Consider the following 26,991-nt stretch of genomic DNA (forward strand, 5'->3'; position numbering starts at 1 on the left):
CCTAACAAGTGCTGAATGTCATTACGTCCTCTAGAAGATTCATAAAGCAGTGCTTAAAGTCGGTGATATTTGGACATGTGTAGCCATTCGGGGGCTTGCTAACTGGTTTTCTCATTCAAACGAAGCACTCAGGCTCTGCATTTCAGTACCATTTTGAAGCAGAAGGCATGGCCGATACTTCAGCGGGAGCAACTGGTGTAAACAGGGTGGCTGCAAGCCATGTGCAGACCCCAAATACAGATGCACTTTTCTTCACTTACATCTAGGTCTTAATGTCAGACAAAGGATAGAACAAATTAACTTTATTTTTGGTATGGATTTCTGATACTTGGTCTCAAACCCATGTTGAAGGCAAAATTATTTTTTTAATCCTGGCTTGCGATCAGTCTCATTGCAACTAAGACACGTATCCGTAAAAAACAACTGTCATTTTATGATCTCCTTCCTATTTCTACCCCTTTTTTGTTGAATGGCATTGCCATAAAAAGATCCTAGAGGTGTTCTGCTTTTAGATCACTTATTTATTTAGACCCTTATTTATTTAGATCACTTCACAGCTGCTCCAGAAGCTGCAAGTGACCGGCCATGACCACATCCGAGCCCCTTTTAACCCTTCAGAGGGTCTCGCGGTTAGCCTCGGGGGAGAAGCATCAGCCAGCCCGGGTCCCCCCACCCAGGGGCACCGAGGCTCCCTCAGCCACCGTGTCGGGGCTGCCCGGCCGCCACCGGCCGTGCCGCGCTGAGGAGAAAGGGGCGGGGCCGCCGGGGGTGAAGTCCCGGTGCCCAACGGCCCCGGGCGTCGCCTCGCGCCGCGCCATGGCGGGGGAGCTGCCGTCGGTGGAGGCGTGCCTGGAGCGGCACATCCCGGCCCCGGAGCTCGTCGAGGTCAAGCGGATCCTCTATGGCGGCGAGCCGAGGTAAGGCTGGGGGCCTGACGGGGGATGGGGCGGCAGGGTGGTGGTGGGAGAACTGTGGTGATGGGGGTATTGGGCTGAGGTGGGAGAACTGAGGTGATGTGGGGTTGGGCAGTGGTGGGATAACTGGGGTGATGCAGAGTTAAACTGAGGTGGGACAACTGGTGTGCTGCGGAGATAATCCCAGTTTGTGAAGCAGGGAAGTAGAGGGGTGGTGGTGGAAGAGCTGAGGGGAGAGGTGGGTGAGGGGCAGCAAGGCTTGGGGGACTGAGAAAGACAGAAAAGCAGGAAGCTGCCATAAGGGAAGAGGCGATCATAGGAAGGCATGTGTAATTGGGAAGAGACAGGTGGCCTTGGGTTCTGCAGTGAGGTAGCTGTGTCAGGAAGTCACAGCTTTGGGGGAAGAGGCCGAGGGTTTGCTGCTGTGGAGGGCAGCTGCGGGCTTGTCAGTGACCTGGCTACTGCCCAGCTGTGCCCTTATCTGAGAGCTGTGTACCGGGGCATGGGAGCTTGAAATGGTGGTGTCTCTGCAGGGGGAGACGGTATCTGTGGTCAGTTTGGTCAGTTGTGTCATGGAAGAGGAGAGTGTCTTATATTGAAATATCTCTTGTTTCTTGCTCAATCCAGAAAACTTAATTTGCCAAATGCTGCTCTATCAGCAGCTCAGGAAAGAGATTTTGAGCTACAGGGCTACGGATTTGATGCTGCTCCAGAGCAATTGAGAAGGCCACGTATTGTTCGAGTAGGACTGGTGCAAAATAAAATTCCACTTCCCACAGATACAGCCGTGGCAGTGCAGGTACAAAAACCAGCATCTGGGCCCTTTGCGAGAACCTCCTCATTTACCAGGTTGGGAAATAAGCACTCAAGTTGTTGATGATGCAACTTTGTCCTAAAATGCCTGCTGGTTGTCTGGCAGCATAGGACCTGTTGCTATCTTAATACAACATACTGTAAGAAACGTGAATGACACATGTGGTTTTATTGTTTCTCAGAAACATTTCTCTTGTTACATTTACGTAGTGAATTGCCCAGCCTGTTTGCAGTTTTTCCAAAGCTAAATATTTAGTCACTGATTTTGTAAATGAAAAGCTATTGCCTCTAAAATGAAACAAAGAAGTCAATTACCTGAAACCAAAAGAGATGGCTACCTGTGGAAACCACATGTGCAGTTCTTGTTTGAATTGAAAAATATTCCCTTGTAGGAAAATAGAGAAAAAAAATAGAGTGAATATGGATTAATAAAGCTGTGTGCGTTATTCTTTGTACAGCAGTAAAACAGATGTTATTACATGGTAACTATCAGCTCTTAACATTTTAAAACCAAAAAACACTGAGGTGACACAGATATGGAGAAGTTAAAGTAGTTAAAAAAGAAGAAGAGAAAATACTGTCTGTAGGTAACATTTCTCTAAATAAGTGTACAACAGTTGAGTATGTAGGTCACTGTTGACTTGCATTGCATTCATTTTTTATTGACACCTGAAAGTATCAATACAAAGTGCAACACTTATCTGTAACTAGAATGCTCAAAGAAATGGGTACTTTGAAACAGTGCATTTTGTCTAGTTAATAATTGCTTTGGTTTTCTTGGTAATAATCTACTTAGGTTTTAGGACATAGGGATTGAGAAAATAATTTGAAGTTAATAACTTCTAGAGAATGTCCAAGATCCACATGTGTCAGCAGGATTTGAGGATAACTGGGGAAACAGACTGTCCTTACCTCCTATTTTACGATTCTGAGCACTTGGCTTTGAGTACATGTTTACATAGCATTGTTCTGCAGGTTGTTTACAATGGACAACAAAAATACATTTTTTGCTGATAACTTTTAGCTGTTTACTAGGCAGTCAGCAATGAAGTGCCATATATTTAAATGTTGTACCATGGAATTAGAATTCTAGTAGATGTCTCTTTCTATTTTCATTATCTAAATGCTTTAAAAAAAATAATTACCCAACTCCTTAGATCTTGATTCTCTTGTCAGTGCTTGGGAATGATGACTTCTTGAGGTATTCCTCTGAAAGCAATGGGACTAAGTATAGAACAAGATAAATTTAATGTGAACAAAGTTTGTAAAACCAGGCTATTAATTTACAAGTGAGTTAGAACACAACTTTTTTATAGCATGACACTTCTCACAATCAGGTGGCTGCACTGCACAGACGAATTGAAGAGATTGTGGAGGTAGCTGCAATGTGTGGGGTCAACATAGTTTGTTTCCAGGAGGCATGGAGTGAGTATTTTCTGTGATTCCTTCGAGGTTGTCAAGATAACAGTTGACTGTTATTGATCTGCTTTCTAAAACAAACAAACAAACAAAAACTGTTGGCAGAACTATATAGAATATCTGCATGAAGTCGTTCTTGTTAAAGACTGGTATATGCTACAATGGTGATATTTATAGGCATGTTTCTTCACGTCACCCTTTGTGATACTTTCCTCATTTTGTTCCTCCTAAAACTTTGTTTCCTCTACACACATACTTAAATAAAAATCTAAATGTAATTAAAATGGAATATTTAAGGCCAAATGGAATCTGGAGGTGAGAGCCAAAATGAAGACCTGAACTGGGAAAGCAGGTTGTTCCCAGAAAGAGTACACTAGTGACTAGAGTTTGTTTTGTATCTTTAGTTCCCATAAGACTGTCTTCAGTAAGTGCATTCTTTCTCTTCTGCTTTGGTCTGTGTGGGTCCAAAACTCCTCAGCATTGCTAAAAATATGTTTAAGTAGCCTTTTTGCTGTAAACAAGGAAAACAGTTGAATAATTTGTGTTTAATTTTTTATCTGTATTTGTGGAAACAGAAATACCTCTGTATTTCTTGAGTGACATGAACACTCTTGTAAATTGTCTTGCATTCGTGTTTTCCAGCCATGCCCTTTGCTTTTTGTACAAGAGAGAAACTTCCTTGGACTGAATTTGCTGAGTCAGCAGAGGATGGACCAACAACAAAATTCTGTCAAGAGGTAAAATAAACAAACAACCCGCCTAACCCTTCCCAGCTCCCTCCCTCAACTCATAACTACTACTGATTAGCATGGATTTCTTCATGTATTCTAGTACCACTGAGAAAACTGTAATAATCTAAAATATTTTTCAGCTTTTTTGACAAATATTATAACATGAAGTAGGATTGGGCAACCACAACTGTGTTCAATATTTAAACTGCTTTGTGTTTATAGGCTGCCTTTTACCATGCTAGGTATATGAAACTGCCTATTTAACTATACCTGAATTTTATATGTTTATTCCTCATCCAAATATTTTAAATTTCCATTTAAAAGGTGTTTCTTGCCTAGAACAGTGGAGCATTAAATGTTTGTATGAAGTGTGAGGAGATGAATAGCTAGCCTTTTCTGAACAGAGAACACTTTTACATAAATCTTCCACATCTCCCTGTGAAATGACACAATGTTTTTATTATTATTATTATTATTATTATTATTTTCTGGACCCAATGAGATTTGTTATTACATGGCTTTTATTTTTTCCAGATACTGTTGATTGTAAGCATGATAAACTTTATTTTTGTCTTTTGGCAACTTTTTTTTTTAAAGAACCTCTGTGACTTCCTTTTGAGAGTGATTCAAAAAACCAAGATTGTTTGATATCAAATTTTCCCAGGTATTCACTGAGCTACTAAAGTTCTGTGGACTGAATATCTTCAGTCTGTTTTAGGGCAAGTATGTGTTGCTTCTCACTGGAGTCAGTGACACTGTGGAAATCTGGAGAAATAAAAGAGAAGAAGTTTGAAGGAAAGGTGACAATGCGCTAGTAAATTGGCAGTCAGAAGGTGCTACATTACACCTAGGTTATTTAATAATAACAGGTAATATAACACTATTTGAAATTTTCCTTGTTTTGAATTCACGTTATACCTGTGAATAGTTTTGGTTCAGCTCCGTAGCCTGACCATTGCAGTTAGAATGCTTCTGCCCCTTGGTACTTGTGGTTCCAGCGGCAGGATTCAGCTGGAAAGCTCTCTGTGATGCAGCCATCTGTGATGAAAGAAACTCTGGCAGTCCTGGCTTGCCAGTGTGGGTTAAGCATTAGCACTAGATAAGAGTCAAAGTAATGTGCAAGGTGAAAACTTCTTTTAATGCTTCTTTATGAATAGAAAGAGAAAGTAATTATTGTAGGATTATGTATAATAGAGGACTCGTGTTCGTTTGTATAGCTGGCAAAGAAATACAATATGGTTGTGATATCTCCAATCCTGGAGCGAGATGAAATACACGGAGGAACTCTGTGGAATGTTGCAGTGGTCATTTCTAATTCTGGAGCTATCCTTGGCAAAAGCAGGAAAAATCACATTCCAAGGGTTGGAGATTTCAATGAGGTAAGATGCAGCGTTGTGGTTGTCAGGCTAGTGTTACGTTGCAGCTCATTTTTGTCAGCATGCATTGTATCAGAGTCATATTGGCAGGAAATGTAATGTGTTTCTAGAAAATGTGGCTCACTAAGCATCAAATAGCTTTTTCTCAGGTAAAATTATACTACATTTATTTATCAAGAGTAGTGTGATGACTCTTAAAGCACAGTCTTTTGTCATAAATGCTTCCTTGCCTCTTAGGAACTACAAAAGAGTCAAGGATCTTTTTAAAATAAATTTCTGTAAGTCACAGCTTAGCTGTGTTAGTTGTGCACAATTGGCTCAGTTTTTGCCGTGTTGAACTTATTTTAATTTGGAGAGTGTCTGTTTCATGGTTCATGTGTGAGCATTATTTGTGATCTTGATCTCTGTTTCCCCATGAGATTGTCTTGGAAATGATAGTTCTTTTGTTTATGTTTCTTTCAGTAGAATCCCTTCCATTATACTTTTAATCCATTATACTTTTGACTGAATTGTTGTTTTAAGGTATCCTCTCTTTACTAACCACATTACTTCCACTGAAGCCCACACCAGTTTTTAGGCCTTCCTCTAGAATCAGCTTCAAAAACTGAACTGGTAGTAAAGGCAAAAGAAAACAGGTTGATCTGAAATGGGTTTATCCATCCGTAGAATTATCACAAGAAGAAAGATCAGGATTAAAAATTAACTGAAGGCTCACAATACGTTGTCTTACTTAACTTAATCTCTCCTTGACAGCTAAAGTGAGTAATTAACAGTGCAATTTCTTCTAACTGCCATTGTCTGTATGCTTACAGTTGCTGTTGTTCCTTGTCTGAATGTCCAGTCACAAAACTGAGGCTTCAGAATCAAGACTGACTTTTTAGTAGTGTTAAAACACCTCTTTTGTCTTGAAACTTCGTGTCCAGAGACCTCTGGAAGTTGACCTGGTCCCCTAGACGTGATCAGACTGGTTTGGTTTTTTTCAGAGGAGGGCATTAATAGGTTTCCACACAATGGATTTCTGGCATAGGTCTGTCAGTCACCAGTGTTGACCTCAGTCTTTATCAATTACTTTGATTTTTGATATTGTTTTATCAGAGCTGTCTTTTAGCTAGCAGAACAGTAACTAGACAGCGATTTTTGGAGTATGAACAGATTCCAAAAATATTCTTGTTTCCAGCTATGAAGCTGTAATGAAAGGTACCTAAAAATCAGAAAATATATTTTCTTTTCTGTGTTGAAGTATAAATATAGTTTCATTAAGGATTTTGCATAATTCCTAAAATGAGTTAGTTCCTGTAATCCTAAACTACTGAATTATCACAAAGCAATCTATATTTCTAGTGCATTGTAATGACTTGACATCTCTTTTTGTATCTATCTTGTTACAACAAGCAAGCAGTATTTACCTAAAACTGCTCTCACTTTTTAGCTAGTCTTGTTAGAAAAGCATTAAAGTCCATTTTCTTTTGAGCTGAGCAGTTCTGATAGAGGAAGTTTAGAAGCAGCCAAGACTAAGGGGAAGGATTATGCTCATCTCTTATTTTAATGTTTTTTGTTTTGTTTGTTTGTTTTTGTTTTTCCTTTATCAACAAAGCTAACCCCCAAAGAAGGGTTTAATTTGAAATTATTTTCTTATGATTCCTCTCTGTAGAGGAGACTGGGAAAGGAGCCTTGTTAAAATCATCCTTGATGAATCAGTAAGAACTAAATGGAAAGGGGAAAGAGATTGCTCTATAACCTATTCAGCCATATGTGGGAGGGCATATAAATAAACAAAAATCAATCCTTCTTGAGGCTTCACAATTTGTTGCTGTGGAGATGATTGTGACTTCTGGTGGGGAATAAAGAATATGAATGGATGCATTCCCCGAAGCAATTGCATTCTTGTTTTTCTTCTCCTATTGTAATAAAAAGAAAACTGAGAATAGAAGAAAAAATTGAAATGTCTTAAATCAGCAGAATTGTTTTGAAAAAGGGTTGTGTGAGTGCCCACCACATGGTATGCTCCCTACAGACATGAAAGGAGATAAAGTCTGTGCCCAAGGGTTTGTGTGATTTCATGAGACCTCATAATAAATACGAAACAAGAGATTGTCACATTTACTGGACAGATTGAACCTCTAGCTCTTCTTGATTTCAGAACATAACCCCTTCAAAGCTGTGTCTATCACTTCCATCATGCTATTCTCCTACATCTAGGTGAGGCCCTGCTTTTTTCCCTAACAGTAGCTGTGCTTACGTGAGGCCAGATGTGATTCAGTTTCCTTTCAACACTAAGGGCAGTAGCTGATAGAATGGACAGACAGTTTCAATAAAAATGGAATTGTTTTACAGCACACCTTTCTTATTTGGTAAGAGCCACACCCCGTTGGGGCAGACTAGTGGATTGTGTCCAATGCTTTTCTGTCTCTGAGGTCATCACAAAGGGATGCTGTTAGGAGTAAGTCTGGCCAATCTGCAATGTTTGCACTCCATCAATATCCACAGACATTGCGTTAGGGATTGTTTCTTATCTGTTTGTGGATTTTTTTATCAATGACTTTGCCTAATCCTTTCTAAACCTGGTGACACTATCTGCTTTGCAGACTCTGGTGGAAGCAAATTCCAGAAGTGCACTGCCTGCTGCTTAAAAAAAATTACTTTGGTTTAAAACTGATACAGGATTGTAACTTCAGTGACTAGTGCTGCTCTTCTGGGATTTCTGTATTCATCTTACCAACTGCTTTTTTGATGTTGTAAATCTCATTCATAATCACCCTCAGCTTTCTGTCTGCAGATTAGAGACCCAGCCTTTTTAGTTCTTCACAAAGCAGCTGCTCTATCCCCTTCATCGTTTTAGTTGCCTTAGTTTATTCCATCTCTGGTATATCCTCATTGAGATGGAGAGACTAGAATTGTCCATAGTAGTCAAGCTGTGGGCACACAGAATTCTTATAAGCAAGTAAAATTGTTTTGTTACATTTCAGATGTCTGAGATTTTCTTGGGTTTTTGACTACCACTGCACACTAAGCAGGCAACTGTCAGTAACTCCACACACAGCCTTTTCTTGTGTCTGGGAAGAACCATTCCTGTAGATTTCATTTAGGGTATCTCTGCGTGTTTGTCTCTCTTGATAGCTGTTAAGTGTCCTGTCCTTCTCTTCACCAGTGCCTTTTACAGGAACCAGTGCATTTCTAACTGTATAGGAATGTTTGATATGATAAGATAGAAGTTCAGAGCATATGGTAAATGAGATCTTTTAAGCCAACAATTGGCTCCAGTTTCTTAAAGGAGTGTTCTGTGGATTTATCCTGTGATTTTCCTGGTGGTTCTTTCAAACCTTCTGTTAGTTTAGAGCAATTGGCATATAGGCAATGTAAATAACCGATCTTAGATATTGATATTACATTGATATTACCAAGAGTATTTATACAATTACTGCATGTCATTGCATAACAGATGAAAGTAAGAGAATTCCTTGTTCTTTAAACACAGTTTATCTTCTCTGTCATTCATAGGACTTCAAAGGATTGTGATGACGTAGGAGAATTTTCTTATGTGGTGAAAGTACTAAGAGATGTGACTAAAGTTTGGCAACTTGTGGATTGATTTTAAGCTTCTGTAGAGGTTGCTAATATGACTAGAAGTGTTTGTGAAAGTCACAGTGTTTAGGGTGTAGCATGAATGAAGGGAAGCAGAAAGGGACTTGAATTTGATCTCAGTAGATCTCTCTTAGAGCCTCTTTTTTCTAAATACTCATTACACCAGAGCAGTGTACTAAATGAAGAGTGCTGTTGTTGCTTATGGTCTCATGACTTGAAGCGGGTAATTGGAAATAAGGTGTCAAAGCAATGTTGAATGTCTTTCTTTTTTAAGAGGTCTGCCTTTGGTTTTGATTTCGATTTATTTATTTTTAAAACTTTGTTTGTTTTTTTCCTAGTCTACTTACTATATGGAAGGAAATACAGGGCACCCAGTGTTTCAGACACAGTTTGGAACAATTGCTGTGAACATCTGCTATGGGCGCCATCACCCTCTGAACTGGCTCATGTACAGCATGAATGGAGCAGAGATCATCTTTAACCCTTCAGCCACTATTGGAACACTCAGGTGAAATACAAACTGTTGTAGGGCTGTTGCAGTTTCTCCATTAACTGAGCCCCTCAGTGAGGCTTCAGGGGCACCTTGCTGAGGTCTTGGAACATGGGATGTCACCTCCTTGTTCTGCCTTCATGGAGGAATGTGCATTCTTCTCCCTCTGAAGTTCTGGGCTACCAGTCTGTTCAGTCACTGAATCTCTTCGAGAATTTCAGTTGCACATCTGTGGGTGTTTGGTCTCTGAGACACAATTAACCAGCGTCCCACTGGTCTTCTGAAAGCTAATAAGTTTATTTAATTTGTCAACATAATATTTTTGTTTTATGATAGGCCGTAGGAATTTATGCTCACGTTTAGCTTACCAGGTGATTATGCACCCACCACCTAGGAGCCCGTAAGTATGGTATCAACTGGTAGTCTTCAGAACTATCCTGATAAACCCTTTTCTCAGAAAAGTTGTTTTTTTAATTAAATTTACTATTGGAAATCTTGTGAATATCAGGCCTCCTGAACTAGGCTAAATCTGGGTAAGCTGTTTCCCTTGAGATTAACTATAGATTTATATTAATTGCACCCTAATGACTCGATTTCCTGCAAGAAAAAAGAAAAGTAACTCAGCTAAGAAAATACACTTCTTAGGTAGCTCATAATGATTAATTTGTGGATTCGATCTTGAATATTTTCTGTCTCGACAGCATCAGTCACATTCGAATATAATACCATTTGAATGTACCGTGCTTCCAGAGCATGATCTGACACGGGCTGTGTATTGCCTGGAATATTACAATGTGATATAAAATAACTGCATACCACGTTTATCGGAGGGAAGCTTTTTTCTAGGTAGAAAGCTTGTAGAAATAGTTTAATCAGCTTACCAAGTGAGAGCAAGTGTGCTTTTTTCTCTCTTCCTCCTATTTTCTTTTTTTTTTTCCTCCAGATAACAGAAGTCTAGCAGTGTATGATGTTTACATGTATATGACTTGGGAAGTGTTAGTAGTTTAAGCTGGGTTATAAGTGTTAATAGTTGCCACCATTTTCAGCATAAGCAGTTAGCTTTGTAGAAGGGAGGGAAGTCTGGGTTTGTGGGGTTCTTTGGAACAAGGACATTTCCTTTGTGAGTTAAAACTGTATTTTGGGTTGTCTTAACTGTCTTTGAGTTTCCAGCTCCAAAGGTGATTTTTTAGGAAGCTAACAGGAGCATATATATTTTTTATATATATATATATATATATATATATATATATATATATATATAAACATTTTCATTTACTTAAGGCTTCCCCCAACTCCCTGTCTTCTATTTAATGTCAGTTTGGAGTTCTTCTGTCTCTGTAAAAAAAGGATCAAGAGTAATCATACAATATTTGTTGCTGACAAGCTAGAAAATCGTGAGGGCACAGACCATTTACAATACGGTAGAAATAGTGAAAAACAGATTGAAGGCATACAATTTTCATACCCTCAGCCAGTTCTGATGCAGAGAACTATGTATTTACAAACCCGAAGAGTTGAAACTGTGGGCTGAATTCAATATACTGTCATTGAAACTGCCTTTAATAATTTTTGATGTAAAGGACTGGATCTTATTTAGGTTGTGTAACATTTCAAAATGTTCTTTGAAAAGGGTTCAATGAATGCACAATGCTTTTGGGGCATTTATATCCCTACTAGAATGATGTTTGTGATGTTCGTCCACTTACATCCCATTAAGAGGAGAGCAAATAGAAATTACCCTGTCGTCATACAGCACTTGATTGGTACTCTGGATGCTTCAGGCTCTCCTAATTATTGGCTTTCACTTGATTGTTTTTAAGCGCATAATTTTTATTGCAGGAAGAGTACTCTTGAGGCCTATGTAGAAAACTGTCTCTGGGGGTAGCTTCTTGGCTGTAGCCTTTTCTTCCTGTCTGTTTTCTTCTGTAAATTGTAATTGCAGGAGCTTTTCAATAAAATCACTTTTTCTTAGCAGAGCTGGCTGCCAGACTTAAAGCAACTGAGAAAAAGCAATAAACCAAGTCCTCTCAATCAGTCCAGTGACCATCTCTTAAGATTCTTGTGGCTGACTGGGAGGTTAATGACAGCCAGCCACTTGCAACCTCGTCTTGGTGCTCAGAACCTGGCAGATACATGCTGTCACAGGAGTGTACAAAATGTGTCACTTTTGTTTTGGAGCTCTGAGTACTTCCAGACCTCCTATTAACTAGTGTGTATATATTACCTGTATATCAAATTATTTTATAAAAACAGGAATGTTTCAGTTTAAAACGTCAGTCAGAATTGAAATCTCTGTTGGAACATAGGTGGCTTGCAAAAGAGAAGGAATTGTTTTATTTCTCATTTCTCAGTTCTTGGTTTTATGTAAATTTTGGTGACTGGTGTAATAGTTACTGGGAAGTTTTCAGGAAGCTTTTGTTAAACATACTTTCTTTTTCATCAACCCACCATGGAAAAATGACATACTGGAAATTGATATGAAAACTGTAGTTGAAATAACAGAAATGGAACATTTTGGTGGAATTGGATTTTTTTCTTTATTATTATTATTATTAAACTTTTTTTGCTGCTGCAAAAGCTACTCCTTGATCATTTTGGAAAAAAAGGAAACTTGTGCTTTGCTACAGATGATGTTTGGTATTTTGAAAGGAATGTTGGAAGCACATAGGTAAATCCATTCCATAGATTTGGGTAGTAAAACATTTTAATCGTTTTGAAAATCCTGAGACATTTTTTTCCTTTGCCGAAACAAATCCATATTTACCAGGTTATCGGATAAAATTGTTATACCTATATTTGAGTAGAAAGCAATTATGATACTTGCCTGTATATGTGAGGAGATTTTGATTGTATGATCAGGGTCAGTCTAACTTTGGCTTCCTTGACAGCAAACGTGCAGTGCTCCATAGTCATAATCTAAATTTGGCTCTGAAGCAGACAAACTGAATACCTGCTTCTCTGTTGTGTATTGCAGCGAGTCACTGTGGCCAATTGAAGCAAGAAATGCTGCCATAGCTAATCACTGCTTCACGTGTCCCATCAACAGAGTGGGAACGGTAGGTATTTTCACTTTACTTCAGTTCTTAACTTAGGTATTGTAGCATGAGTTAATTCAAGGTAATGAACAGCACTAGGACACATATATTCCTCTAATGTGTAAAGCACCTTCTCTTAGTGTTCTCAATATGATTTGAAGATGGAGATTGAATACAGTGATTGAGAGCTGCATTGTTGCTGGCAGCCTACTTTTTGTTGCAGCTGTTTCCTATTCTTGAATTTCCTTCTTTGTAATAAGCACCCACCCCTTTTGCAAATTACCTCAGTTTCTGTGTCAAAACTAATATTCTTTTTGCCAGAAAGACTGAAAATGAAACATCCTCAAGTGAGTGGTACACAACTTCTTGTTGGTATCCAGGTACTACCTCTTCCTGGACACTGAAGTTCTATAATCAGAATGTATACTGCACACCATAGGTCATTCTTGCGTTCAGATTTGTCCAAATATCCTAAATATGTGTTCTTTTATAGTTTTTGTTTTATTTTTTTCTTTGCAAATATCCATACACGTTCTTGCTGTTATGTGAATACATTTGGATTCTTCTGTGATCTGCAAAAATGTGATTAGTTAAATGCACTCTTCTTTAGAGTTGTGATGAGGCACGTTCCCCAAAGAGGGTGAACAACAGACAGTGATACAAAAATGTATTGTTTTACTGTCTACCCATCATAGAAACTAGACCACTCTGATGACTCTCTTTAGACAGCCAGAGTAGTCTTAATATGTGTATATAAACTTCCATATTAGACTAGCAAGGATTTCTTGAATGAAATGGAATTATACTGCCACCTATGGATTCCTTCTGTTTCACAGGAATATTACAAAAATGCCTTTACTTCGGGGGATGGTGGAAAAGGTATGTTCAGAAATCTCATTCAGCGGTTGCCAATAATTTGTTTTCTGTAAAGTAGGAAGAAATGATAGCTCTCATACAAGTGTGTATCCCAAGACAGCTGTGGTGGCTAGTGACTGCCATACCTAAGACTGCTGTTTTGTAAGTTGTAGAGAAGAAGCACTTCCTGTTAGATGTGGTGCTACCATGGTATGTGGTCGCGAGAAGTTCTTACCTAAGGTTTCTACTTACTTGCAGAGGGCTAAGAGCTTTGGAGTCGGGGAGGTACTGTAAGACTGGAAGATAGGAATCCCACAAATTAATCTATGTTGTCAGTGCATGCATCCCATTTTCTTTATAGGTTTATGATTATTAACATTAATAGCACTAGCCTGCATCACCAGCCAAACCATTTCACCCTTTTTCATAGATATTCTGGAGGTTAAAGAAAAGCTTGGAATTTTGTGAAAAAGACAACGGCAATACTGAGTCATGACTAGTGAAAAATTTAGGTCTGTAGCAGGGTTTTCCATGGAGAAATTTTCCTGGCTAGTTCTATTGTTTTTTTTCATGACTGTCAAGTTAGGACTGGTTGAGAATATTGCAGGCAAAAACAAATAACAATTATAATTTGTAAATAAGAAAAAGAAGACAGTGTATGAAATTACTGGTATTCTTCATACACCTGAATGAAAAGATGGATTCTGAAAGTTAAGTGCATGGTCTGCCATTTGACAAATTATTATTCAACAATTAAAAAAAAAACACAAGATTTGTTTGTGTGTTCCTCACTTATATGTTGGAATACTGTAATTTGTCCTGTGATAACTGTGACTTTCTGGCTTAATCCGGTGTGGGCCTGAGCCCTTTTTTTTAGCTAGGTTTGAAGCTAGGGGTTGGTAACAGCTGCATCAACAAAGCCAGTGGTATCCACTACTTAATAGATCAGCATTTGTGGCTGATTGCTGGCACAATTTGGAGTTGTGCAATAAGACATATGATTTCTTCTTGCCTCAAATCTCTGTGCTTTCACCTCTGATCTTATATTGAGAATTGAATGTGTGCATCTCCATCTGTTTTGGAAATGTATGATTTGACAATTAGCATTCAATTAAATCCCTGCTTTCATTTTTTATTTATTTAGGCCTTCACTTTAGTGCAGAGGCTTAGTAATGGGAAAGCATAATAATGCATTATTTAAAAGCCAATGCAGTGGTTTTTAGTCTTTGATACATGTGAAAGCTGTACAGTGCATGAAAGGTAACTAATGGTCATACTGGCAGTTATCTTAGCGTTGTGCTGTGACTCCTCAGGATGATATCCTGCTTAAAGCACATCGAGTGAGCAACCACAAGAAATTGAACTAAGTATTATGGGAAGCTGCATGTAAATTGTGTAATTATTTTAAAAAGCATGTAATGCTGTTTGCAAAATTTCTTTAAGCACACCATGACTTGGGCCATTTTTATGGCTCAAGTTATGTAGCTGCACCAGACGGCAGTAGGACCCCAGGACTCTCTCGAATTTGGGATGGACTTCTTGTGGCAGAGATGGATTTAAATCTTTGCAGGCAAGTCAGTGACAAATGGAACTTTAAGGTAAGCCTGATTATATGGAAACAGCCTGTTTCTAAGAACAGTTTATGTATGAGATTAGAACAAACAAGCTTTCATAACAGTCATATAATGTTAAAACAGTTAAAAGGCAGCCTTTCTTCAACAATCCAAAGCTTAAATTGTGGAACTAATTTAACAGGATGTTCTGGAGGCCAAAGGCATAAATGGATTCAGAAAGGGAACAGATGAATTCAGGGAAACTAGGACAAAGGATTTTAAATGAAAAACTTAAACTTTGGTCCTTAAGTGCTCATTGCCAGAAATTCTGAGGACTACTAGGGGGTGTGTGGTTTTCTTATGCAATGTACCTAAGCATTTGCAACTGAGCTAAGATGATGGGCCTTTGATCTGACATAGTATGGTAGCTCTTTATATTCTTATGGGTCTGCATTACTATTCAAGTAATTCGAACTATTCAAAGTTCAAGCATTACTATTATTTTTGAATTCTCAGCCAAAGCTAATTTGGCTCATCTGTCCTGAGGGTGTAATTTGGTGTAGTTTCTCCAACAGCAGTGCTGGTTTAATCAGTTGCCACCTTGGTACTGCAGTTTGATAACTCTTCAATTGTTCCAGTACTACTGGGTGTGAGTGGAGGGTGGCTATATTGTATACTGGTTTAGTGGAGTGTCCATATTTAAAAATAAAAAATAAAAAAAATAAAAAGGAAAAAAAAATACACGTCCTCTAGTTGCCCTCTAGTTTCTTCTTTTAGTCTGCAAGTTTACAATAGGTCCCACAAAAAATTGTTGGTACAACAAAAAGGGCAAAGCAAAAGAAAAGAAAAGAGGGCAACTTCTAAAACAGGTTTTGATGAAGAAGATCTTGCTCACTTCTGCAGAGGCAAGTCTTTCATTCTTGTCCTCAATACTGGTAGAGATCAGAATTCTTTCCTGCTTGCTCTTAGAATTGGCATCATTTGAATCCTAACAAAAATAGTTCCCAGCTGGGAGCTATCACAGTATATGTAGGTTTTTCAGTGTTATTATTGGTATTTAAAATAAATAATTGTTTGTAAGCAGTGTTGAGTTTTTAATTAATACAGTCATTTCTTAGCTGGAGCAGAATTTATTTGTTAAAGCTGCTAATCTATATATAGGCATTAAAGACAAAAAATAATTTTGTCCTTTTCTGTACAGAGTTGCGTTTGTTATTTTGCAGGTGTTTATGGTAGGTACATGGTTGTTGACATAGTGTACTTAAATTCTGCTGAGAGATCCCAAGTCTTTTGAGTCAGGCAGGCATTTATTTAGCTCTGCTTAACCACGGAAATCCGAGGCCCTTTTTGCAGAACAGAGATGTAGTGATTCAGGAGAAGCACAAGGAGCATTTCTTGTAACAGCTTAGTACAGGCATCCAAACAAAAGTAATTGTATCAATTAGGGGGGAAAAAGCAGTAAAAGCAAAACACTGACCTTTAGCTGTTTTGAACAGAATTGGGTATGTTTCATTGTATTCAGTCATTGTGCTTTCAGCAATTTAGAGTTTTCTGTTGATGGTGTAGATTGCTATTGTTGGTCTTTTGGCACATAAGGCACAGCTGTGACTTCTGTTTATATGAGAGAGGATGCCTGTTTCTTTTTCCTCTTATATCTGGCCAAGACAGAGGTAGTTCCTTGATGTGAGGGGAATGAGGAAGCCATCATTTATCCACTGCAGAAAACCCTCGGTAGCAAGTAGGAATCTATTATCTTGCTCCAGTATGTGGTATATGCATCCAGCAGCACCTGAAATGGGCATTAGTAGAATACCTTTGCAAAATTTATCAGCAGCAAAATAGTTAAACAGATTGTCTTCATTAACATGCTGGCAAGAAAGAGGCAGTTCACCTTCCAGAATGTTGTGGACTGTGCACTTGGGAAGAGGATAGCAGAGCGTAAAGTGCTGTATTTCAGCGTCCTAGCTTACTGTTTCACCCAAAGCAATGAGAATTGTTTGTGCTATTAATGGATAAAGTGAGTGTAACCCAAATACCCTCAGTGACACATACACAAACTTACTGCTGGCAGCAGGGTTCATCAGTTGTCAAGGACATAATATGAAGACATACTTCCAGGTACACTCCTTTTCTATCATTGACATAATTGACTTACAAGAGAATTTTGTTGATGAGTAAGAAAGCAAGCGCAGTTTTCACATTCAACCTTCAGCTATCCAGGAAATCAAAAACAGCCTTAAGTAATTAGTGAGCAGACATGAAGGACAGCTGTGAAGCAGGAAGGTGTTTAGTTTAAACTTTGACTTCTTTAGAGTGGAAGTATACTTTACTCTTTTTCAGATAGAAGTCTAGTTCTAGGCAACACAAAGCAAATTCTTTTATGGAAGTGCAATAGTTTGTGGTAAGGCACTGGAGGGCTTGCATACTGGGTGGATTATCATTTTACTGTTTGGGACAGTTAAATAATTAGCCTTCAAAAACAACAAAATGGTGGATATTGCTATTTTCTACTGAAGTACTTTCATTGCTAACAGAACTGAAGCTTTGATTTTCTTTTCCAGATGACCGGTAGATATGAAATGTATGCAAAAAAGCTCACTGAAGCAGTCCAGCCTTATTTTACACCCAATATAATCAGAGAGTGAGAGGTCATCTCATTACAATCAAATGTTACATAATAAATGAAAAGATACTACTGGATGCTAGATTTACTACGAATCACAAGTTATTTCCATGTTGTGAATTTAATTTCCTGTAACCAAATTTTAAATAGTAGAGTTCAAAACAGTGTTAAGTAAAGTAATTTTAAAGTGGCTTTGGTTTTTTTTGTTTGTTTTTAGTTTACACTAATGATTCCAAATTTTTATTCCTTACTAGAATTATATTCATTGAGGAATACTTTGATATAAAATCACGACAAAATTTATTCAGTACCTTGCACAGGGATATATAGAGATGATGAATTCAGAGGAGATGAATTTTTAAATAAGCTTTTTAATGTGCTGCATTGTTTGTTTACTTCTCCTTTCCAGTTTTTACGGTCTACCCAAATGCTTAATGTAGGGAGGAGACATGCATTTTAATTTTTTTATTAACAACCATTTAACGTAGTTCTGCTACAGCTAAGTAATGTCCCAGACATGTCCTAGTTGTTTGAAGATGAGTGTACTGTAAAGCAAGACCACTTTGGGTCTTTTTATTTCCTTTCACGCAATGTATTACAACCACAGTAAGACCAGTGCTTTGGAAGGGCTCTTTCTGGCTCCAAAAGCAGTGCTGCAGACAGATGCTTTTAACATTTCCAGAAGCTTAGTGCTGCGTTGTGAGGCAGAAATAGAAGCACTAGCTAAAGCACCAGCAAGGTTGTTGCAGTTGCATGCTTTTTCTTTGTGAACAAAGCCACACGGATGCTATTAGGAATTAAGTCGGAATGGGGGGTCATGAACACCCCTTCCTTGGAGCTGCACTCCAGTAGCATATTCAGTGGTTATGAAGTACACAAAACAGCTGTTGAATATAGATAACAGTGCATGGACTGGTCTATTGTATTATTGTATACTGAAAGTTTGTTTTGTATAGTTCAAGTGATGCAGCAGGTGTTTAAGTGTAGAAGGAATACAACTTACTGATTGGCGATTATGAATTTATAGCTGAAACAAATATTTGACATCCTAAAAAGAAAAACTAAATCTAGAATTACAATTTCAGCTGTGCCATTTCCAGTTAAGTATATAACACGTCATCTAAAGACTTTCCAACATTTTTCATAATAAATCAGTTAATAAATGCAGCTGCTACATTATGCTACAGGGTTATCCATGACTTTAAACCTTTATTGAGAATGGTTTAATTACAAATAAAAATATATTTATGTATAAAATCCCTGCATGTAAAATACCCCTTCCTTTGCTGTGGACATCACAAAGGAAACAAAGTGATTACACATTTTCAGAATGCATACTTTGATAGACATCATGGAAAACAATGTTTCAGAAAATGCAGATATTCTGAATACTTGGCCAGTGAGCTTCTGTTTAACCTGAATTTGCATCACGTAGTCTTCTTTTGACTTAGGTTCTGCGTCTTTCTTGTGTTTTCATCTCTCATAACTGTATTCCATTTGACCATAAGAGTTCCTGTCACAATGGGTGGAACTCCTGTTTTCTCTGTATTAACTTAAACAGCTTTGGTTCTTTATCTTTCAGTTCTGTTAACTATTTGAACCCTGGGCACCAAACATTTAATGTTACACCCCATCTGTACATTTCAGACCACTTAGCATGCCCTTAAGTCCATGTTTTATGTACAAGCTCAAGATTCACATATGGAGGCAAATTTTCAAGTCTTTTTAAGAATTTCTAATTAGCTAACCAATCCTGCTTTAAAAAAATAAATCCTGTGGCAGTTCAATGCTACAGAATGAACTACCTAATGGAAAATGCCATGGTTAAGAAACTAAGTGCTCTTATCAATCTGTAATTTACATACCTGTTAATTAGTAACATAGCTAATACGATCTCTCTAAATCAAACATCATTAATTTGGACTTGGACAGAACATTTCCCAGAGCAGTAGCCTTCTGGTGACTTATTTTGGAGGAGTCATAAAGCATTATCTACTGTAGATTTTGTGCTCCGGTCATTTTCTGTGTTTCTACTAATGTATTTATCTATACTACTCACAAATTACATCCTGATTTTTATTTATTTTGTATATGTAACTGCCAGAATGTATTCCAACTTCACCAGTGCTACGCAAAATCAGATGCATAAAGTTTCTTGTCACGTCATTCTGTTCAGAACTTTTCAAAGGCTACTGCATTTTACATCTGTTATTATTTTTCAGCCTCTGTGCACAGAAGCACTCTTGATTCTACTGTTTGCTTAATGTTTTCCACGTCTTATAGAAAGTCAGCAACTGATAAAAGATGTCTTTTCTTAGAATTTTTTTTTATCACGCTGAAAGTAGGTTCCTATTTATTATTTCTACCACTCAGTAACAATGTCCTTTAATTGTTCCACACAGTTCCAGAACTTGGACTGTTCTTTTTCTAAAACCATGCCAAAGGTGTGGGATCTCTGTCTTAAGTGCAAAACAAAGTTTTGTCAGCTTTATGTGAGTACTAACAATTTTTTCTACCCATTTTAATATAGGCAGGACTGGAGATCCAAGAGTTGTAAGCAATTGTGATGGACAAATCTGAAGTAGGTGGCTATTTCCTACACTTTTACAGTGCTCCTCAGTAAAGTAAATAAACTCAGGTAACACATGAAAGGATTATGAATGGGCTGCTAACAATTTCACTTCAGAATGTCTGAACAAAACTTCAACTTAATCCAAATACACCTGAAGTATAAGAATAACTAGAGTTTCTGTCTTTTTTACTGTAGCAAAGAGAAGTCTGTATTCCCCATTTTCTTAATTGATTTCAACTCTTAGATGGTCACTAAATTAATACCAATAGCAAAGTTTGGCTCAAAGTATGATTCAGCATTTCAGTTGCAATCCAGTCTCTCCTGTCAGTAAATTTACAAACAAAATATATACCATTAGTGTGTGAATGAATATTTTCTGTATTTGCTTAATAAGTTTATATTTAGATTGGGTGCATCAGAAACTGGCATGTATGGATGTCACAATGCTCAGAGGTTTTTTTTTTTGCAAAGAGCCACAAAGACTCCCATGTCCAAAAAAGTGTTTAAACATTTGGGGTAATACAGAGTTCTGGGCAGTCATCTGAAAATATTTAGCCAAAAGAGATGCAGTTTGTAGTGCAAGGGATCAATCCCAATAACTGCAATTCAAAACTTAATCCAGTGACATAAATACTAAAACTGTAAGGTGAATTTTGTACACGGGAGATTTTCTAGAGTAAATGTTTAATTCCTAAAATACTGATGAGCCAAAAGGCATTTTCATTATTTGAAAGTGGTTTAAGTTAGTATTTCTTCCTTTCACAATACCCTGCTGAACCTCAGATCCCTAAATTTAGGATGAAGATCAGCCCTTGCTGCTTTGAAAGAGAGAAACAAGTATTTTCTATTTTTTTCTGGTTTGTTTACTTAAACCTACATGTGTATTACCAAGTGTTAAAGTTCATACATTTGGTGCTTTTTTTTCTCATGTGTTTAATTTGAAAATAAGCTTAAAGTGAAGAGGCTTAGGGCCTGTATTTTGAAACTGCTGTCAAATGTGCAGTGTTAGAAATGAGAAAAACATGTGACATACGTTGTAAAATCAGATATTTCATTGGGAATAAAAACGTAAAGACAGCATTGCAATATAGTCCTATCAATGTCCATAAAGCCTCCCTTATTTAAGATCCCACTGCAATTCAGGAGCAAGGTCTCTGCAGGGGGTGTCCTGAGACAAGCAGCCAACTGCCATACAGGCTGCACTAGAAAGGACCAGAATTATCGGGTGTGGATGTCAGCTGTCTGTGTAGATGAACAGAATATCCTCATCCGTGCCGTAACTTGTCCTGGCTTCCTCAAAGTTACTGATGCTGGTGCAGCATGTTCCTGTAAAGGAGGAATAAAATGTTAGTAAAAACTCAGAAGACGCCTGTGAAAGGCTCCTATTCTGGGTCTAGCAGCATCTACAAAGAAAAGTACTGTATATAGAGTAGATCTATTGTTGCTTGTGTTACAGCTTTACTTGCTCAAGTAGATCTTCTCATCTCCAAGGCAGGGCTTACTCAAGTAATGCTGTAAATAGGTCTCGAAGTGGTCATCTTGCTATACTCTGCACATAGGTACAGTGCAGCATCTCTCACTAGCCCATCTTGAAGCCAAACAAATTGCTAGAATGTGTATCTCAATGACTCAAGTAAATCACAGCACAGAATGCAGCAATAACTTCGTGCATGTAGCACAACCCTTTCTGACAAATTGGTTAGTTATGCTTGAAATATATGCACACTAGTAGGGGAACTCCAGCTATGGCTCTGTGTTATGGATGTGTTAAGTAACGAGGTGGCTGAGAATCCACCCAAAAGGAGAAGGCTACTCACGGTCAGCATAGGCAGGGTTGTTGTAGTAAATACTCCCTGAGGCTTTGTTGTAGCCACACAACACAATGAAATGGCCCTGGTAGTCAGGATTCCTGCAGAAGCACTTCTGTCCGATGGGGAGGAAGCAGCAATATTTGACAGGACTTGAGCAAAGATCACACAACAGCAGGACTGCATTCACTAGGACGATGGCTACGTGACCTTGGGACAGGTGTTTTTGGATGTCTTGAACAGTTACTGTGCTGTAGGAAAAAAAAATCATGTTTATTTACAAGTTTAGGAAAGAGACTGGCATTCAGTGAAGCCAAACCCTCCAGGCTTTGCTACAAAGCCTAACAAAACCTGTGCTATTCATGGTCTTTTGATCTCACTGCTGCTCCTGAAGTGCAGAGCAACAGCACTGGATTCTGCAATAACATAGATGTAATCTCAGAATGTATCGGGTGCCTGGGAGAAGAGTATTAAAGAAGTTGGCAACTTACTCAGTAATTTAAGAGACTTTTGTTGTGGGAAAATCACAAGTGAAATATTCTATCCTGCTCTTAGAAAAGCTTAACTCCGAAGCACCAAATCTTCATCGACTGAGCGCCTGAAGATCATGTAATCACTAACCAACTTAATGCATGCCCAAATTTGCCTCTTTCACACAGGAATATGCATCTCCCAATTGCAAGTTTGGACTACCTGATTCTTTTGAGGCTGTACTTCTATAGTACCTCTTACAGAAAGCAGGTATTAAACATAACCTATAATCTCATCTGTTAAAAGCTGTCCTTCACTGAGGCAGATGGTGTATTCCATATGCATTAGAACTCATCCCTTGGATGTGTTTCAGATGTAGGGCTGTGTGTCATACCTGACTGAACTTGTTTTTTTAAATCTTTCCCAGTGTTGCCTCTCCCCTTTGGTGCCCCAAGCTCAGTACTGCACAGGTACACATGTATTCTGTCCCTGCCTTGATCAAGGACGCGATCTTAAGATTTCTAAACCACGATGGACTGACCGTCCCTTCTCTCTTGACACAGCTCCAGTTAAACAGGTGGTGCCATACAGACTCTGTATATGTTAAAAAGGACGCTTAACAATTCTGTTAAACGGAAGTTGCATTGCAGCATTCAAATAATGTTGTGGCTGCCTGGTACCCTCTCTTTTCTCATTCCTAATCACCTACCCCACTTTGACAGAGATCCAAACCAGCTTCGCTATAAAAGGGGCTGCACCTCAAGCTGAACATGGATTAGTTATTTCCCATGAATACAAACATCATTGTCGGTTATAGGTTGTTAAACAATTCTACAGTTTTTCCTCTTTTCCTGGGTTTACAATTCTTTCACTGAGGTTCTTTATTTTATCCTCCCACATGCCAGCTTTCTCTTTGTGCTTCTGTCTAGGAACAGAGACCTATAATCTTTGCATAGCTCTAGGAACAATGGGCTGTGTGTCCACATAGCATTCTCCTTAATTCAAATGACAATGGTACTGAACAATGGCCAATTAAAGCTCTGTAGGCAATCCCTACTTGGATAATCTTAATGGAAAATCAAAATATAATAGCCAACTTCTGTCAACATTTGCTAATCGCTCTGTCATGACTATTGTTCCTTGAATTTAATTAACTCTTTGCATCCACTCTTTTGAGATATAAAGTAAAAAGACTAATTCACCAAAAAGGCTGTGGGTCTGATTTCAGCCTGTCTTTCACAAGTTTAGCTCATTGCCTCCAAAAAAAGCATGAAGCCCCCAATCTCCAAAGAGCAAAGAGAGAACAACAAGCTTACCACTTCTCCACCAGCACCTTGCAGGCTTTGGCTTGTGCAAAGAGCTGATTCACTCGGTTCTCTTCTGTGTCAAAGTGCTTCCTATAAAATGACTGGAGATAACAAAATTTATGAACTGGAATGATGATCACCTCAGGTAATCCACCATTTACAATGTCTGCTAGCAAGGGCCTGTGTAAGTTGGAGATCTGGCTATGGGATAAGAGCTCTCTCCCTTAGTTCACTGGTAATAAGAATTCCTGCTTTAAATTACCAGTTTAATTTCATTCCTGGTCAGTTACTCTTGCAATTTCCAAGCAGTGGCTATTCATCTGCCAACATGAAAGAAGGCTGTCTGGTTTCTACTGGGCAGGAGGCTGCATCGGAAAAGCCGTTGCTTCTATATGTGTTCATTGGTCCCCTTGGTAGCAACCTTGAAGAAGCTCTCCACGGACATGGAGGCTGAACTGGCCTCTAGAGGTGGTTCCTCCAGGCCAGGGGTGAGGCATGGTGGCAGGGAAAGTGTGGAAGCACAACCACTGCCTGGGCTGTACCTGTTCTGAAGAGAGCTAGAGGGCTTCAGTCTCCAAGGCTGTTGAATAGTCTGGAACCTTTCGAGAACACTACACAAAAACTTTTTTTAAAAATTCATATAATGGGACCAAAGATATGAAATACATGGGATTTTATCTAGCCTTGCCTTTGGAACTGATTCATACCAGTTTGGGCAACAGATAAACCTTGTTTACAGGAGCTATAGTTAACCATCAGTAACACAGCAGAGCTTTTCTAGCATGATGCACAGCAGTCCCTTTTAAAACTGCCTGCTGTTTCCCAGTAGATAAGAATACTAACCTGATTTTTGTAGCCCTTGTCCACTCCAAGTGTCTGGGTGCAAAATTTATGCTTAACACCGAAGTGCCGCATTAGGTAGGCCAGGTCAATAGTCCAGATACTCTTTGTTAACTGGAGCTCTTGGATGGCTTTCTGAAATTCATCATTGTCCAAGTGATTCAGGTACCTATGGGGTTAGTAAAGGTAGGGGAAGGGAAGCACAGATCTTAGGAGAAGCAAAGTGTGTCCTGTAGCCCAAGCTTCCACATCACAGGAAGGAAAAACTGAAACAATGGGCTTGGCTAAGAAATAACCAAAAAACATCCCACAAATGAGCCACAAATTTAAGGGAAGGGAAATGGAATAGGGAATATTTAACTGGATTTATTGCTGACTTTTTATTAGAAAAGTACCAGTATCTCAACTGCTTTATAACGCTAGAAGTATACGGGATGCTGTACAATAGGCAAGCTATACTGAGCAAGTACAGAACTCTGTCCTGAAGGGCTTACAATCTATACATACAATCTTAATAGAGCAAACACAGAGAGGAGTGTTAAAGACTAAAACTTGCTTCACACAATAGATGGATTTCAAAAGGAGGAACTGCAAAGGAAGTTGGCAAATACTCAAAGGAAGCTCGTCTTAGGTACTGATGACAGAAAAGGCAATAAAGGGGAGATGGTCTTGAGAAAGTTTGGGATGTTGCAAAGGGATGGAGAGGGGCAGTAATGAAGAGTTCTGGAAGTCAAAACAAATGGAATTAAATGCAAAAAAAATAATACTGGAATTGAGGAAGCAGGGTAAACAAAGTCAGATCAACAGGGTGAGAAGATTAATCTTAGAGGCTGAGTTTTGGGCAGACTGGTGTGGCAAGGGGAATGAAGAGGCAGAGGTTACAGTAGTCAAGATGGGAAATTACCAGCACACGGACTAACGTCTTGGTAGAAGGGATGGAGAGAAATGAAAATCTTCTGCTTCATATCTACTAAGTGGACATCTAAATAGGTATTTCTCCTGCACCTAAGCTCATGTTCCTCTGTGGAAGGAAAGAGGAGTTCAGCAGAACAGCTACTGGTTCGAAAAAGAAAAAAAAAAAAAAAAGAGGGCAATACAGTGCATTGTTTTGAAGTTGAAACTACTCCTGGAACAAAACTGTTCATCCCCCAGATTTGGGGCTCAGCAGGACCGAGGCAGTATATACTCACAAATTGGGATAAACCTACCCATTGCTTGAAAATACAGAAAGGAATTACATGATCTGCTGTGGTAAATACCAAACCTGAATTATAACAACAGGAAAGAGGGATAACTTTTTATCAGCTTAAGCATGCCAACCTGCAAAGTTCTTAGACTCAGTGCTGAACTGATTATTTTCAATCAAAATAATTACTCAAAAGGTCATAAGTCTGTCTTAGTTTCTATTTTCCCTTGCTTCTCCTGGAGGGCTGTGCCAGGCCCTGGCAGTAGTATTTGTCCAAGAGCACCCAAGAATGTGTGTTCTTGTATGACTCAGTCAAACTCACAGCTGCTTCTGCATGCCCCTTCTCCCTGGATGTTCCTTCCTGATCCCCCTCTCCCACGGGATGGGATTTCCCACCCCTTCCAACAAAACCAGTGACTTACTGGAGCACCATCCTGGAGCAGGCCAGCCCACAGTCCCAGTGGTACAGCTGCTGGATGATGGGCACTTTCAGCTGGACACATTCAACTGCAGTGAAAACACCCCGTTGTGAGCAAAATGTAAAAGGCATCAACCCATACAGGAATGCTTTTCTGTACCTCAGCATTCTGTAGTGGGAGAAACTTGGGAATGGGTGATCCTGGAATACATATAGTAATAACATCCCTTGTATTTCCGTTAAAGGTGGCACTGTGGTGGTTTCAGTTTCAGAAACACCCTTAAGACTTGAAGGGCTCTAAGTGTTTTTGGCTGTTATTGCTACTTCAAAGTTAAGCAAAGTAAGTTAATCATAAAAGGTTTCTCCAAATTACCTAACCTTTGATCTGGAAAAGACCCTTGAAAACCTCTGTTAATACAGGGTCAGGTCAACTACGTTCCTGGATGGGGATAAAATGCATTCAGTGTCGGCTGGTACTTTTAATGTAGCTTTATTTATAAAACGCTACGGATAATGCTAGTTGTAGTGGTATAGTTTTAACGTAGCTTTATTTATAAACGCTATGGATAATGCTAGGTGTAGTTTTATACTGCTCCCTAACGCAGTTACAGCCTGCTGTAGGGATGAGCCAATCCCGATAGCCTGGACTTGATTTCCCCACAGTTGTGCCACTGTTTAATCACGACTTCGAAAGCCGGCACACCCCCGGTACAGTCAGTGCTTTCCGAGCATCTACGTTACGGTCCTTCTAACGCAGTCTCCTGAAGGCAGAAATAACCCCCCTGGGACCGGGACCCGCGACTAGTTTGTCCTTTTTCTCGGCACCCCCCGTTGTTATTGCTACCCCGGGCCTGAGGCGAGTCCACAGACCGACTTCGTGCCGGGTGCCCGGGGAGGCGGCGGCAGACCTCCAGCTTCCCCCCCTCCAGCCGTCCCCCGCCGCCCCTCAGCGCCCCCCGGCCTCCCCCCCGAGCCCCCCCAGCCGCCGGGCGGGGCCG

At 39.1% G+C, this 26,991-nt stretch overlaps 2 protein-coding genes across 2 annotated transcripts; one reads left to right on the forward strand and one right to left on the reverse strand.

The window, feature by feature from the left end:
* The first annotated feature begins 816 nt into the window (after window positions 1-816).
* UPB1 (beta-ureidopropionase 1) lies at window positions 817-17,413 on the forward strand. The gene is made up of 10 exons (XM_035556568.1): window positions 817-917; window positions 1,542-1,713; window positions 3,065-3,152; window positions 3,789-3,883; window positions 5,095-5,256; window positions 9,174-9,343; window positions 12,300-12,381; window positions 13,197-13,239; window positions 14,659-14,813; window positions 17,330-17,413. The coding sequence occupies exons 1-10, from the start codon at window positions 817-819 to the stop codon at window positions 17,411-17,413; spliced, it is 1,152 nt and encodes a 383-aa protein (XP_035412461.1).
* Window positions 17,414-18,573: 1,160 nt separating this feature from the next.
* On the reverse strand, window positions 18,574-26,140 carry GUCD1 (guanylyl cyclase domain containing 1). Its single transcript, XM_035556537.2, has 5 exons — window positions 25,998-26,140; window positions 24,393-24,558; window positions 23,559-23,650; window positions 21,781-22,022; window positions 18,574-21,289 (listed from the first exon to the last, which is right to left on the reverse strand). Exons 1-5 carry the CDS (start codon window positions 26,123-26,125, stop codon window positions 21,198-21,200), a joined length of 720 nt encoding a protein of 239 aa, XP_035412430.2. The 5' UTR covers window positions 26,126-26,140; the 3' UTR covers window positions 18,574-21,197.
* Between the last annotated feature and the right edge of the window lie 851 nt (window positions 26,141-26,991).

The sequence above is a fragment of the Cygnus atratus genome, chromosome 17 (assembly GCF_013377495.2).
Source record: "Cygnus atratus isolate AKBS03 ecotype Queensland, Australia chromosome 17, CAtr_DNAZoo_HiC_assembly, whole genome shotgun sequence".
Lineage (NCBI taxonomy): Eukaryota > Metazoa > Chordata > Aves > Anseriformes > Anatidae > Cygnus > Cygnus atratus.